General features: G+C 45.1%; 1 protein-coding gene across 1 annotated transcript in view; it reads right to left on the bottom strand.

Moving 5' to 3' along the window:
• The window catches only part of RTTN (rotatin), a 329,764-nt gene that overhangs the window by 124,069 nt on the left and 190,939 nt on the right, over positions 1–14,756 (bottom strand). The window contains exons 31-32 of the mRNA XM_040353902.1: positions 12,740–12,850; positions 67–225 (exon numbers count right to left, since the gene is read on the bottom strand). Coding sequence (XP_040209836.1) covers positions 67–225; positions 12,740–12,850 — 270 coding nt within the window. The remainder of the gene's footprint in view (positions 1–66; positions 226–12,739; positions 12,851–14,756) is intronic.

Genomic DNA, 14,756 nt, shown 5'->3' with positions numbered 1-14,756 from the left:
AATCCTTAAAAACCAGGTTAGAATATCTTAATGATATAAGTCAACTTCTAAATCAAAACAACTCACCTCTCTGCGCACCATGCTGCATTCGTACTGGTCTAGAAAGATACTTAGCACTGTCCCCCATAAGCCTCCAGAAATGTTCTGACAACTGTCAGACAAAGTAACACAACCTTCTTTAATCGATGTCAAGGCAGATCCAATGCCCAGGCTAGTGAACCTCACCTGCAATAAATATTCAAAAACATATGAAAATACATTTTTAGACCCATCTATGAGGATGCAACTTGTTAAATCTAAACTCTGGGCACACCTTTAAATGCAGTTGAAATGCATACGTAACGGTTTTAACTTCCAAAAAATTAGTAATTCTGTTCAGCCTGTCTTAAGCTTAGTACACACTAATGCCGCGTACACACGATCGGAAATTCCGACAACAAATGTTCGATGTGAGCTTTTTGTCAGAAATTGCCACCGTGTGTAGGCTCCATCGGAAATTTGCTGTTGGAATTTCCGACAAGAAAAATTTGAGAGCTGGTTCTCAATTTTTCCGACAGCAAAAGCTCTTCGGAAATTCCGATCGTCTGTATGCAATTCCAACGCACAAAAATCCTACGCATGCTTGGAATCAATTCGACGCATGCTTGAAATCATTGAACTTCATTTTTCTCAGCTCGTCGTAGTGTTGAACGCCACCGTGTTCTTGACGTTTGGAATTTCCGACAACATGTGTGACCGTATGTATGCAAGTTTAAGCCAAAATTCCGTTGGAAATTGTTGTCAGAATTTCCAATCGTGTGTACGTGGCATAATAGTAATTTTTTGTTTTGTTTTTTCAATTCAATAAGCTTAAAGTGGATGTAAACCCAAATTTTCTTTTTTTGCTGGCACAATTTATAGTATAAGATTTCCTATCATCTGTGCCCAGTCCTGCCACACAGAGTTAATCCAGCTCTGAGCAATCCTCTTTTATTGTTCAGTGAGATAAATCTTGACAAACAAGACAGGCATTATTTTTTAATTCCCACCCCCACTCCTTTTCTGAAGTCATGTGGTTACTTTTCTGGATTTTGACTGGATGTTAGTGATCATAGCAGAATTTAGTGTAAGGAATACACAAGAGAAAATGCATGTTGACAAGGGGAGTGTAGAGGAGGGCGGGGAGCCTACTGACATTACGATTCCACTCACCGAGCTCCAGACAACAGACCCACCCACAGAATCTGCAGTTGTTCTTATAACAGACATAGGGGAGACATTTGACAGGTGGCATGTATATCCTTATAGATCAGCACTATGGCAGTAGTTTAGAAAGGATGAGAGTGGGTTTACATCCACTTTAATGAAAAAAAAACCTCACCTCCCGGGTCAGAGCCGCTGTGCTAACAATCCGATGTGTCAATTCCTGTGGTGCTACTGTGTTCTGACAGGACGACATCTCAGCCTCGCCAGAACACTCCGATCATCGCTCTGTCATTGACTGAGAGAGCTGATCGGAATCTAGTCAGCAGACCTTTTTCTGTCATGCCCCGGCCGGCTTCTGTTGGACCAGCGGCAGTACACACAGGCCAAATGCCTGCTGGATTCTATTGAATCGGCTGATTTTGCCGAACATTCAGCACGTGTGTATTAGGCTTTAGTCCAACTCTTTTAGCCTTTGCTTGGGCAAAACAGGCAAAAACTCTCTCCTTTCAGGACAGTTTTATAGATTTAACTGCTTCTGCCAGTTGCATGCACAAAAAGGCATGTACAGATCCCTGTATGGATCCATGACATCTATGAAAGCACCTAACTTGCTTGTACCGAGAACACAGATCTGTAGCTAAACTGCTTCAATGCGAATGCAAAGCCTGAAGCAATTCAGAAGCTAATCATGTGCAAGTCAGGCAAAGAAAAACAAAAAGCACACTACGTTGACCTGCCTTTACGAGTCAGGCAAACATGTACACATGGTTAGATAGAATTTAAACATGTTCTAAACCTATAATTTACATCAATTAATTATTGAATTAGATTTACCGTATTTATCGGCGTATACCGCGCACTTTTTTCCCCTGAAAATCAGGGCAAAATCGTGGGTGCGCGGTATACGCCGATACCCGCTTTCCCGCGCCGAGTTTGAATACTGCGCCGACATATACCGAGCGCAGTACACTCGTGTATTGTCGGAAACGAGCGGGGAGGACGCGAGGACGCCGCAGAAGGACGCCGGACCCGACGAAGAGGACACCCGAAGCCGCAGACGGACGTCGGACCCGACGAAGAGGACACCCGAAGCCGCAGACGGACGCCGGACCCGACGAAGAGGACACCCGAAGCCGCAGACGGACGCCGGACCCGATGAAGAGGACACCCGAAGCCGCAGAAGGACGCCGGACCCGACGAAGAGGACACCCGAAGCCGCAGACGGACCCGACGAGGCCGCCGATGGACGCCGAGCAAGACACCAAAACTGTGAGTACAAAAAAAAAATTCCACAGGATTCGGGGCAACTTTAGGGGTGCGCGGTATACGCGGGAGCGCGTTATACCGCGATAAATACGATACATACATTAATCTTCAGATCATATTCTTAATAAAATAGCGTGCCATTAGGCCATATGATGCTTGTAACCACTGCAGTTACATCAAGCCACATGCATTTTAATGTATATGCTAGTGGTACAAAATTTTTGGGGGATATTATAGCAAAAAGTAAAAAATATTGCATTTTTTTCAAAATTGTTGCTCTATTTTTGTTTATAGCGCAAAAAAAACAAAACGCAGAAGTGATCAAATACCAAAAGAAAGCTCTATTTGTGGGGAAAAAAGAATGCCAATTTTGTTTGGGAGCCACGTCGCACGACCGCGCAATTGTCAGTTAAAGCGACGCAGTGCCGAATCGCAAAAACTGGCCAGGTCCTTTAGCTGCCTAAAGGTCCGGGTCTTAAGTGGTTAACATACCATTAAATATCACTACACACAACATTCAAACTGACCTTTATTAAATATAAACCTTAATATTTTACTTTGTTTTTCAACAATTTAATTGGATAGACCATAGCTTTAAGTTTGTTAAGCTATTTAATACAGAGGAATTTAAAAGCAGATGTTCACTGTAGCTGATCCCACTGTGAAAGGTCAGAAACAAGTCAATGACATTTAATTACCAAGTAAATTAAAGATACATTCTATATTCTGTACTGCCTTCTTGTTCTTGCATTCAGTTCCCTTGAGCATTACAGAGAAGAAGAGTACACACATCAGAGACCGATCACATCATTTATTTAAAACTGGAGTAACACAACTGCAGATAACACACTGAATGGAACGGGCAGAACACACGACTTTAGTTAAGCAAAAGATTGTGTTTTAATCTCTGAAAGGTGGTAGAATTCTGACATTCTCACAATAAAGTGTTCAAAATGTCTAGGCATATTAAGAACCGCTTGGATTTAGTTGTTGCCCTCAATTTCAAAGGCTAAAAAGGGTTTGCATAATTTTACCAAGAAAAAAAATAAAAATTGAAATTAATGAAGTAAAGCAATTATTAATTGCTGAGAGGCTAAATCAAAACAGAGAATTTAATGAAAACCTATTTGCACTTGTTAGCCTTCTTTCATAAATGGATTAAACCGAGGAAAAATACAGTCTGCTGTACTGGCAAAATAAAGCGGTAATGTAAAGACTTTGGGGCAGATTCACATAGAATTGCAACGGCGTAACGTATCGCATTTACGTTACACCGCCGCAAGTTTTACGGGCAAGTGCTTGATTCACAAAGCACTTGCCTGTAAACTTTCGGCGGCGTAGCGTAAATCCGTCCGGCGCAAGCCCGCCTAATTCAAATGGGGCATGTATCATTTAAATTAGGCGCGTTCCCACGCCGAACGTACTGCGCATGCTCCGTTTTGAAATTTCCCGCCGTGCTTTGCGCGAAATGACGTCGCACCGACGTAATCTTTTGAACGGCGACATGCGTTACCTTTCCTATTCACAGACGACTTACGCAAAAAAAATATATTTAAAATTCGACGCGGGAACGACGGCCATACTTTAACATGGCTAGTCTAAATATAAGCCACGAAATAGCATCCGTAACTTTACACCGGGAAAAGCCGACTAGCGACGACGTAAGAGAATGCGACGACCACGCGTACCTTTGTGGATCGCCGTAAACAGCTAATTAGCATACCCGACGCGGAAAGCGACGCAAACTCCACCCAGCGGGCACCGAAGTATTACACCTACGATCCGAAGGCGTAAGAAGCCGTACACCTGTCAGATCGAAGCCAGAAGCCGTCGTATCTTGGTTTGAGAATTCAAACTAAAGATACGACGTGGCAAATTTGAAAGTACGCCGGAGTATCAGCAGATACTCCGGCGTACTTTTTCTGTGAACCTGGCCCTCTGAAAGGGTTTTAATTTCAAAATGTAAGTCGGGGTAAAAACATACGCCGTACATCTCTACAATACATGCAAATTTACCCATGTTCTGCCCTTTGAAAATTTCAAAAGTACATGAAAAATGTCTGCTGGGCCTGCCAGAAATCCAGTAAGCACTTAACTTTCTGTGCACTCTACACTTTTTCCTAAGCAGTGTTAGCAGACCAGTCCATTCACCCCTTGGGCTACTGAACACCTTTCCCATATGTTATGGAAGAGAGAAGGAGGGGTTATGTAGTCCAACAAAGCACACTGGGCAGGGCTGACAACATTATTTTGGATTTCATTGCAGCAGTTGTCAGCCCAAACAGGAAGCTAGGAGCAAAGTGGATTTCTCACAGATCAACAGGTACTTTTCCTGTAATAAAGGGATTTTTAATACAGCTTACCTGTAAAATCCTTTTCTTGGAGTACATCACGGGACACAGAGCGGCATATTCATTACTATATGGGTTATATGGAGTACCTTCAGGTGTTGACACTGGCAATCTCAAACAGGAAATGCCCCTCCCTATATAACCCCCTCCCATAGGAGGAGTACCTCAGTTTTGTAGCAAGCAGTATGCCTCCCAAAATGGTCCCCAAAAAGAGGGGTGGGAGCTCTGTGTCTCATGATGTACTCCAAGAAAAGGATTTTACAGGTAAGCTGTATTAAAAATCCCTTTTTCTTTATCGTACATCACGGGACACAGAGCGGCATATTCATTACTATATGGGATGTCCCAAAGCAATGCTCACAATGAGGGGAGGGAGAACATCTCCAAGATAAAAGGATTTAATTTAGAGAAATACTCAAATCATAATAAATCCAACTTAGTTGAGAAAAATAATCTTAAATTTTAAATTTAACTCAAAAAAGAGGAGCCCCCGGAATCCGAGGGTCTCAAACTGCAGCCTGCAGCACTGCCTGCCCAAAGGCTGTATCAGACTTCCTTCTTACGTCCAACTGGTAGAATTTTGTAAACGTGTGGACAGAAGACCAGGTTGCCGCCTTGCAAACCTGAGCCATAGAGATCTGGTGGTGTGCTGCCCAGGAGGCGCCCATGGCCCTAGTAGAATGAGCCTTTAATGATACTGGAGGAGGCAACCCTTTCAAGCCGTAGGCCTGAGTGATTAACTGCTTAATCCACCTAGAAATGGTGGACTTTGCAGCTGCCTGCCCCTTCTTGGGCCCATCCGGTAATATGAACAGCACATCTGTTTTCCGGATCTTCTTTGTAGCTTTAAGATAGGCCTTCATGGCCCTGACGATATCCAAGGTATGCAGCAACCCTTCCTTTCTGGAAGTAGGTTTAGGGAAGAAGGATGGTAATACCAAATCCTGGTTCAAATGAAAACTGGATACAACCTTCGGTAGGAAGGAAGGATGAGGGCGGAGAACGACCCTGTCCTTATGAAAAATAAGATATGGTTCCTTACAGGATAAGGCCGCCAGTTCCGATACTCTTCTTGCGGAAACTATGGCGACCAAAATTACTAACTTCCTTGTCAGTAAAACCAAAGGAATTTCAGCCAACGGCTCAAACGGTTGTTTCTGTAAACTTGACAGAACAAGGTTTAAATCCCACGGGCAAAGCGGGGATTTAACTGGAGGTTTAATACGTAAGACCCCTTGAAGGAAGGTCTTAACCAGCGAGTGGGTGGCCAGCGGCCGCTGAAACCACACTGACAGAGCAGAAATCTGTCCTTTGATTGTGCTTAATGCCAATCCTTTATCCACTCCTAGCTGGAGAAAACTTAATACTCTATCGATGGTAAATTTGCGAGAAAGCCATCGCTTGGACTCACACCAGCCTACATAGGCCTTCCAGACCCTGTAATAAATCACCCTAGAGACCGGTTTCCTGGCTCTGATTAGGGTAGAGATTACTTTCTGAGACAGACCTCTACCCCTGAGAATCAGGGATTCAGCTTCCAGGCCGTCAAATTTAGATGCCGTAAGGCAGGGTGGAGGATCGGACCTTGCGATAGCAGGTCTGGCCGTAGAGGAAGAGTCCAAGGGTCTCCCACTACCATCCTTAAGATTAGTGAGTACCATGCCCTTCTGGGCCATGCTGGAGCTACCAGGATGACTGGTATGTGCTCCACCCGGATCCTGCGCAGCAGGCGGGGTAGTAACTGGAGCGGGGGAAACGCATTAAGAAGTTTGAACTGATGCCAAGGGCAAACCAACGCATCGGTTCCGCAGGCCATCGGATCCCTTGAGCGGGACATGAACCTGTCTAGCTTCTTGTTGAGTCTCGATGCCATGATATCCACGTCCGGCACTCCCCATCTTTGGCAGAGTGCTTGAAAGATTTGTGGATGCAGAGACCATTCCCCCGGCAAAAGAGTCTGGCGGCTTAAGAAGTCCGCCTGAAAGTTGTCCACTCCTGGAATGAATATTGCCGATATGCAGGGCACATGAGCCTCTGCCCATAGGAGAATCAAGCTCACCTCTCTCTGAGCGGCTTGACTCCTGGTTCCCCCTTGGTGATTTATGTATGCCACGGCCGTTGCATTGTCTGATTGAATTCTCACCGGGAACCCCTGCAATTTTGACGTCCAAGCCCTGAGGGCTAGTCGAGCAGCTCTGAGCTCCAAGATGTTGATGGGCAACTGCTTCTCTGGCGTTGCCCAAGTACCTTGGCGAGTGCAACCATCCAAAATTGCTCCCCAGCCCGTCAGGCTGGCGTCTGTGGTCACTATCTTCCAAGCCACTGGGCTGAAAGACTTCCCCTTCAGTAGATTCTGAGGGTCTAACCACCAACACAGACTTTGTCGGACTCTTGATGAGAGCGGCAACGGGATATCCAAGGCCTGTGGCCTTCTGCTCCATGCTGACAGGATGGCTGCCTGCAGGATGCGAGTGTGGCTCTGGGCGTATGGTACCGCCTCGAATGTGGCCACCATCTTGCCTAGTAACCTCATACATAGGCGAATAGTCGGTTCCTTCTTGCTTAGAACCAGTAGGATTAATTCCTTGATGGCTTTGACCTTCCTCAGAGGTAGAAACACTCTTTGTTGTTCTGTGTCTAATCTCATGCCGAGATATTCCAACTGCCTTGTGGGCAGGAAAGCTGACTTTTCTCGATTTAGGACCCAGCCGAACTTCTCGAGGTATTGGACCGTGAGGACCACTGCTCGCTCCAAGCCGGGAGACGAGTGATCTATGACTAGGAGGTCGTCCAGGTATGCTAGGATCGTGACCCCTTGGATCCTTAGTTTGGCTAGGATTGGAGCTAGGACCTTCGTGAACACCCGGGGGGCCGTAGCCAACCCGAAGGGAAGCGCCACGAATTGGAAGTGACGCGAAGCCACCATGAAGCGTAGATATTTTTGATGTGGCTGATAAATTGGAAGATGAAGGTAGGCATCCTTTATGTCTATGGACGCCATGAAGTCGTCCTTTTGGAGTGTGGTAGCTGCTGACCGCACGGATTCCATCCGAAATGAGCGGATCTTTAGGTATGTATTTACCATCTTTAGGTCCAAAATTGGCCTGACATCTCCATTGGACTTCGGGATGATGAATAGGTTGGAGTAGAAACCTAGCCCCTGTTCCAGGACTGGTACCTCTACTATTACTTCCTGGGAAAGTAGATGATTTAATGCCGACATTAATGCGGCTCCCCTCTCCGGATCGTTTGGAATCCTCGACTCCTGGAAATGAAGAGGAGGAAACCTTAGGAAATCTAATTTGTAGCCCGTGGCCACAGAAGACCGTACCCACTCGTCGGGAATGCTGGCTTCCCAAACCTCTGAAAAGAGTCGCAGCCTTCCCCCCACCTTCGTGGGTGGGGGCGCCCCTTCATAAGGTCGGCTTGGGGGCTGGTTTTGCTGGTTTGCGAACCCACTGCTTTCTGCCTCTAGCAGCCTGTCCTTGTGATTTGCTGTTGAAGCCGAAGTTTGCTTTCGCAGGAGGCCGTCGATACTGTTTGGCATTAGAGGGCCCCTGCCCAGGGGAGTACTGTCGTTTAAACGCAGGCCCCTGAAACTTCCTCTTAGTTGGCAAGAGAGTACTTTTGCCATTTGAAATGGTTTGAATGTATTTATCTAGGTCTTCTCCGAAGAGTCGTCCTCCATGGAAGGGGAACCCTACCAGGAGCTTCTTGCATGGGGGCTCGGCCTCCCAGCTTTTTAACCATAAGAGTCTTCTCATATGGATAAGGGATAACGATAAACGTGACGCTTGCTGGATAGAATCCTTAATTGCGTCTACTGTAAAATATATGGCCCTAGGGACATCCGAAAATTCTTCTGCCTGCTGGGCAGGAATAAGTTTAAGCATCTGCTTAACTTGATCCGATAATGCTTGAGCAACCCCAATCGCAGCCACAGCTGGCTGTACTACTGCCCCTGCAGTAGTGAAGGAGTTCTTAAGTAGTGCTTCCAAGCGTTTATCAACTGGATCCTAGAATACCTGTATGTTTTCTACAGGGCATGTTTAATGATTTGTTAATACATGAGATGGCTGCGTCCACTGCAGGAGTAGCCCATTTCTTGGAAAATTTATCTTCCATAGGATATAGGGCAGAGAATCTTTTAGGTGGTAAGAAGATTTTATCTGGCTTGTTCCAATCTTGGAACAAAACTCCCTCTAGTAGAGGGTGGATCGGAAATACTGCATTGCTTTGAGGCGCCCTCAGTGAGCCCAAAGCTGAAACCGAAGATACCTGGAGATCTGGTACTGGCAAGTTGAATGCATTATGGACCAAGTCCGTTAAGGCTTGAATCCACCAGCTCTCCCCTTGGGAGACTGCTCCAGACTCCTCTGTATCCGGATCTTCGATCCCTGAACCTACTTGGTCCTTGTCCAAGAGGTCGTCCAATTCCCATGAGGAAAGGACCTCCTCTTCTGAGGGTCCGCGCTCGGGCGACGGAGATCTAATCCGTTTACTGCCCCGCATAGCTGTGGCTATCATTTTTTCCCATTCTTTTCTCCATCTCTCTTAAAGAGGTGAGTAATACCTCGTCCGTGACCATCTTAGGGTTGGACTGACCCGCGCCAGCTCCAGCCCCAGATCCCGATGGCCCCAAGGCTCCCTGTGGGGAAAGCAGCGGCATAACTTTGTCCGAGACCTCAGACTCTCTGGGGGAATCCCCACCTCTTGTACCCTCTGACCCGGATGCCATGGTACAATACCGAGGTACACCTGCTACATATTGGTATTTGGAACTATAAAAGTTAATTGCCCAAACACCTGTTTGGGGGATAAAAAATGCTTCCTCTCCCCTAGATGACTTTTCTTTTTTTTTTTTCCGTTTTTGTTTCAAATCCAGGAAAGAAAAAACATTCTGTCCCCCTGAGTAGTATTGCAAAGAAAAACTATGAGATGGAAAAGAAACAGCCTATTTCTAGGCTTGAAAAACAGTCTTCTGAAGACTGCAATATCCTTTCTGGCCACTGTGTGTCCTCGGCGCCCCGTGCTGCCGCTCTGGTCTTTCCTCCCCAGTTCCAAAGTATTGAATGCTGTATGGAACAAACAAGGAAGGGCCGCCCCTTCCTTAAGCCACTGACCCGCCCTTCCCCCCCAGCAATCTCAAACAGGAAATGCCCCTCCCGACAGGGGGGGGGGGGGGGGGGGTTTGGGAGGAAGGGACCTCTCTGCTCCAGCAAACTGCAGCCTGCAGCCTGGAACCACGAGGAGGTCAGCGTTTTGCCTGCTTTGCAGGCTCTGAGGAGGAAGACTGAATGGAGCATCGCCTGGAGGCTTGCAGGTAAGCACAGCTCTCTGACACACACATATACTTTTATATCACACAGGCCCCACTCAATGCTTTTCCAACACTACAAGGGAGGTCACATCTTATGGGGAATAATACATATAGAGCCATCCTATCTCTATGATATGTGACTAGTTTGCCAGATGCAGTGCATAACTTTAGGCATGTCCCCTGTGACCCCCCAGAAAAAACCTGCTAAGAACCAAGTTCCGCAAGTTTTCCCCTCACTTACCTGCTCCATGCCGCAGGACTTTGCCAAGCAAGAGGCCCAATCTTCCCCCATCTCCGTGGGGATGTCTAGACCTTCAGGCCCTGGGTTCCTATGAAGGATCCACTGTCCTGGGCCCATATAGCACCCTGGCAACAGAAAACATTAGGCACCCAAAGGTTTCTAAGTTCTGGGCCCAGGGTCCAGCTCTCTAAAAAGAAAAGCATTATGGGCTATACCCCAAGGGTTTGGGGTCCGGTTACTGACCACTTTAGCGCTGAGGCTTTTTTGGACAGAACCGGTAGCTCACCTAATCCCAAGGATGCGGAGGCAAGCTAAACCATGACTAACACCTAAGACACTGGCGTAAAAACTGAGGTACTCCTCCTATGGGAGGGGGTTATATAGGGAGGGGCATTTCCTGTTTGAGATTGCCAGTGTCAACACCTGAAGGTACTCCATATAACCCATATAGTAATGAATATGCCGCTCTGTGTCACGTGATGTACGATAAAGAAAAGCATTTTTTTGGACAAAGCCAGGGGAAATGTGCATGTATAGCATAAATGTTCACAGATTTTCGTTTTTTTCTAAGGAACACTTTACCTAAAAGCAATTGCCTAATTCAGTCCCATCTACATTGCTAAATCTCAAACTTTATGTGTTACCTGAAACTTTAACGAGGTAATAAACAAAAAAAAACAAAAAAATCGGCCATAGGTTAATGCCATAATGTGCTAATATAACAGACTTGCCAAACAGAGACCTCTGGCGCTGACGTCACTGCTGCACATGTGCATCATTGTGTTGCCATCGCGTTCTCTGCATTTACACTTAAGCCTTGTACACACAATCAGATTTTACAATGGGAATTGTGTGAGGTTAAGCTGTTGTCGGAAAATCCGACCATTTGAATGCTCCATCGGATGTATTATCTACTACATGATGCAAATCCAAGCCGTTTACAAGGCACCTACAGGCAAGACTTTGTATATATTTATAGGCTTACCTGTTCAGTAAAGTAAACATTTTCGTTTAAAGGGGTTGTAAAGGTTCAGCTATTATTTTTTTTTAAAAACAAACATGTCATACTTACCTCCACTGAGCAGTTAATTTTGCACAGAGTGGCCCCGAACGTCCTCTTCTGGGGTCCCACGGTAGCTCTCGTGGCTCCTCCCTGCAAGAGCCAACCCCCTTTGGGAAGCGAGTTAGATTGCGGGCGTGCTTCCGTGCCATACAATTGGCATCCATAGCCACCGATTGTATGATTCGGCCCCGCACCCGGAGCCAATGGCTGCACTATCAATCTATCCAATGAAGAGCCGACAAGATCTGGGGAAAGCAACGAGGGATCGCGCCCACGGACATTCGGGGCTCGGGTATGTAAAAACAGCTCGGGGGCAGTGACTGCAAGGTGTCTTTTCACCTTAATACATAGGATGCATTAAAGCGGATGTGCCACGGGGAAAAAATATTAAAAGCCAGCAGCTACAAATACTGCAGCTGCTGACTTTTAATATTAGGACACTTACCTGTCCTGGAGTCCAGCGCTGATCGCAGCAGAGCACGAGCGATCGCTCGTCTCTCTGCTGCTCCCCCCTCCATCCACGCTCAGGGAACCAGGAAGTGAAGCGCTGCGGCTTCACTGCCCGGTTCCCTACGGCGCATGCGCGAGTCGCGCTGCGCCCGCCGATTGGCTCACACGCTGTGTGCTGGGAGCCGAGTGTTCCCAGCACACAACGGGCGACAGACGGGATGTGACGGAATGCCCGTCTTTCGCCCGTAGCGTGTGGCCGGAAGTGGGTGCAAATACCTGTCTTTAGACAGGTGTCTGCACCCCCCTCCCCCCTGAAAGGTGTCAAATGTGACACCGGAGGGGGGGAGGGTTCCGATCAGCGGGACTCCACTTTAGGGTGGAGAACCGCTTTAAGGTGAAAAAACACAAGGGTTTACAACAATTTTAAATACCACTTTAATATCAGATTTGACCAGCAATGCCACTGCAGTTAAAAGCTGGAGATGAGACTGTGGGGGTTATTTATGAAAATAAAATCCACTTCGCAAAGTGCACTTGAAATTGCACTGAAAGTGCAGTCGCTGTAAATCTGAGGGGTAGATCTGAAACGAGGGGAAGCTCTGTTGATTTTATTATCCAATCATGTGGAAGCTAAAATTCCGTTTTTTTATTTTCCTTGCATGTCCCCCTTTGGATCTACAGTGACTGCACTTCTAAGTGCACTTTACACTTGTAGTGCAAAAGAGGATTTGCCTCTAGTAAATGACCCCCAATATGTACATATTATATGCTGGTGTATGTAGACAGAAAAATGCATGTAATCAATAAAAAAAAATTAAAAAAAGTGATGATTTTATATTGATGGCCTGGTAAAGTGCACTAACCTCTGGGTCTCTGTCTACCCACAAAGGAATCAACCATTCCAAACCCAGCCGTGATATGACTTGTTCTTCAGTACCATGATCATATGGTAAAGACCAAAGAGGCACCCAGTCCTGAAAGACAAAACTTCATCTTAAAAAATAACAAAGAAAATATGTAGGAGTGATTATTGAGTATGAATGGAGTATTTTAAAATATCTGTTTGGATGGAGGTACACAGAGTTTCTGTAGCAACACAACACGTCACAGCTCTGCTATATATATATATTTAGATTTGACTAGCATGGAAAATGTTTAGAATTGCTAGGTTTTTTATCATCATCTCTCTTCTTTTTCCACACATTCTTAGCCTGGAGATGACAGAGGGCGTAAACACACATCTTCCCTAGCAGTATTAAAAAAACCTGACAGAGTTTCTAACCTCTTAAATTGTAAATATAGAACTAAAAAGGTTTAGATGGAGATGGCCTTCAAATACATGCCAACTGCAGAACAATATTTCAGTATAGAAAATGATTACCGTATTTATCGGCATATAACACATGCCGGCATAGGAGCCGAAAGAGAGGAGATGACAGCTCTGAGGTACTCTATCGGCGTATAACACGCACCCCTGCTTTGTCCCCGATTTTCAGGGATAAATACAGTATATTTTATATACAGTGATGAATATACCTTACAAAGACCATTTTTAGATATGATGACAAGGTTACAAAATGTGAATTTTGGTGGGAATGTATGTGACAAATTTGCTTATTTAAAAAAAGAGTTGGCTAGAAGCGCCATGGCAGCGTTTTGCAATGATGTCTCTATAGACATAAATAGAATTGTAGCACTTTTTATTTTATTTTTTTTAATTTTCCAATTTGAGATACTCAATAGATATTTTTTTTTGAATCTATATAATAATAATATACAGGTGCATCTCAAAAAATGTAAATATCATCAAAAATGTTATTTATTTCCATAATTCAAAAAGTGAAACTCATATTTTACATAGATGTGGTACACACACGGAGTGATATATTTCAAGCATTTCTTCATTTTAATGTTGATGATTATGGCTTACAGCTAGTGAAAACCCAACATTCAGTATCTCATAAATTTGAATATTGTGAAAAGGTTCAATACTGAAGACCTATGGTATCATACTCTAATCAGCTAATTAACTCAAAACACCTGTAAAGGTTTCCTGAGCCCTTAAATGGTTTCTTATGCTGGCCATACACTATACGAAAAATTGGCCGAACCCATTTTCGAAAAACGAACATTTGGCCATGAGCGCAAACGATAGTGTCATCATGTAATGACTGATAAATTGTTCAGTGGACATAAATGAATGCATTTTTGTTTGTTTTTACATATACCTAGTGTAAGGCAGTTCGGAAACATTAACTGGCCAAAAAACGAACAAACGGTCTAAATGACCACATTTTGGCAATTTTGTTGTATAGTGTATGGCCAGCATTAGTCTAGTTCAGTGGTTACACAATCATGTGGAAGACTTGACAGTTGTCCAGAAGACAGTCATTAACAACTTCCACAAGGAGGGTAAGTCACAAAAGGTAATTGCTAAACAAACTGGCTGTTCACAGAGTGCTGTATACAAGCATGTGATAGAAAAAGGTGCAAAAGCAACAGGGGTAACCACAGCCTTGAGAGGATTGTGAAGCAAAGACCATTCAAGAATTTGGGGGAGATTCACAAGGAATGGACTATGGCTGGTGTTGGTGCTTCAAGAGCAAACACACATAATGTATCCAGGACATGGGCTACAACTGTCACATTCCTTGTGCCAAGTCACTCCCGAGACAACATAAGCAGCGTTTTACCTGGTCTAAGGAGAAAAAGCACTGGACTGTTGCTTAGTGGTTGGATGAAACTAAATGTTGCATTTAATTTGGAAATTAAGGTCCCAAAGTCTGGAGAAAGAGTGGAGAGGGCACAAAATCAAAGCTGCATGAGGTTCAGTGTGAAGTTTTCACAGTCGGTGATGATTTGGAGAGCCATGTCATCTGC

This window comes from Rana temporaria, chromosome 5 (assembly GCF_905171775.1).
Source record: "Rana temporaria chromosome 5, aRanTem1.1, whole genome shotgun sequence".
In the NCBI taxonomy this organism is placed as follows: Eukaryota; Metazoa; Chordata; class Amphibia; order Anura; family Ranidae; genus Rana; species Rana temporaria.
This window is presented reverse-complemented; position numbering and strand designations above follow the sequence as displayed.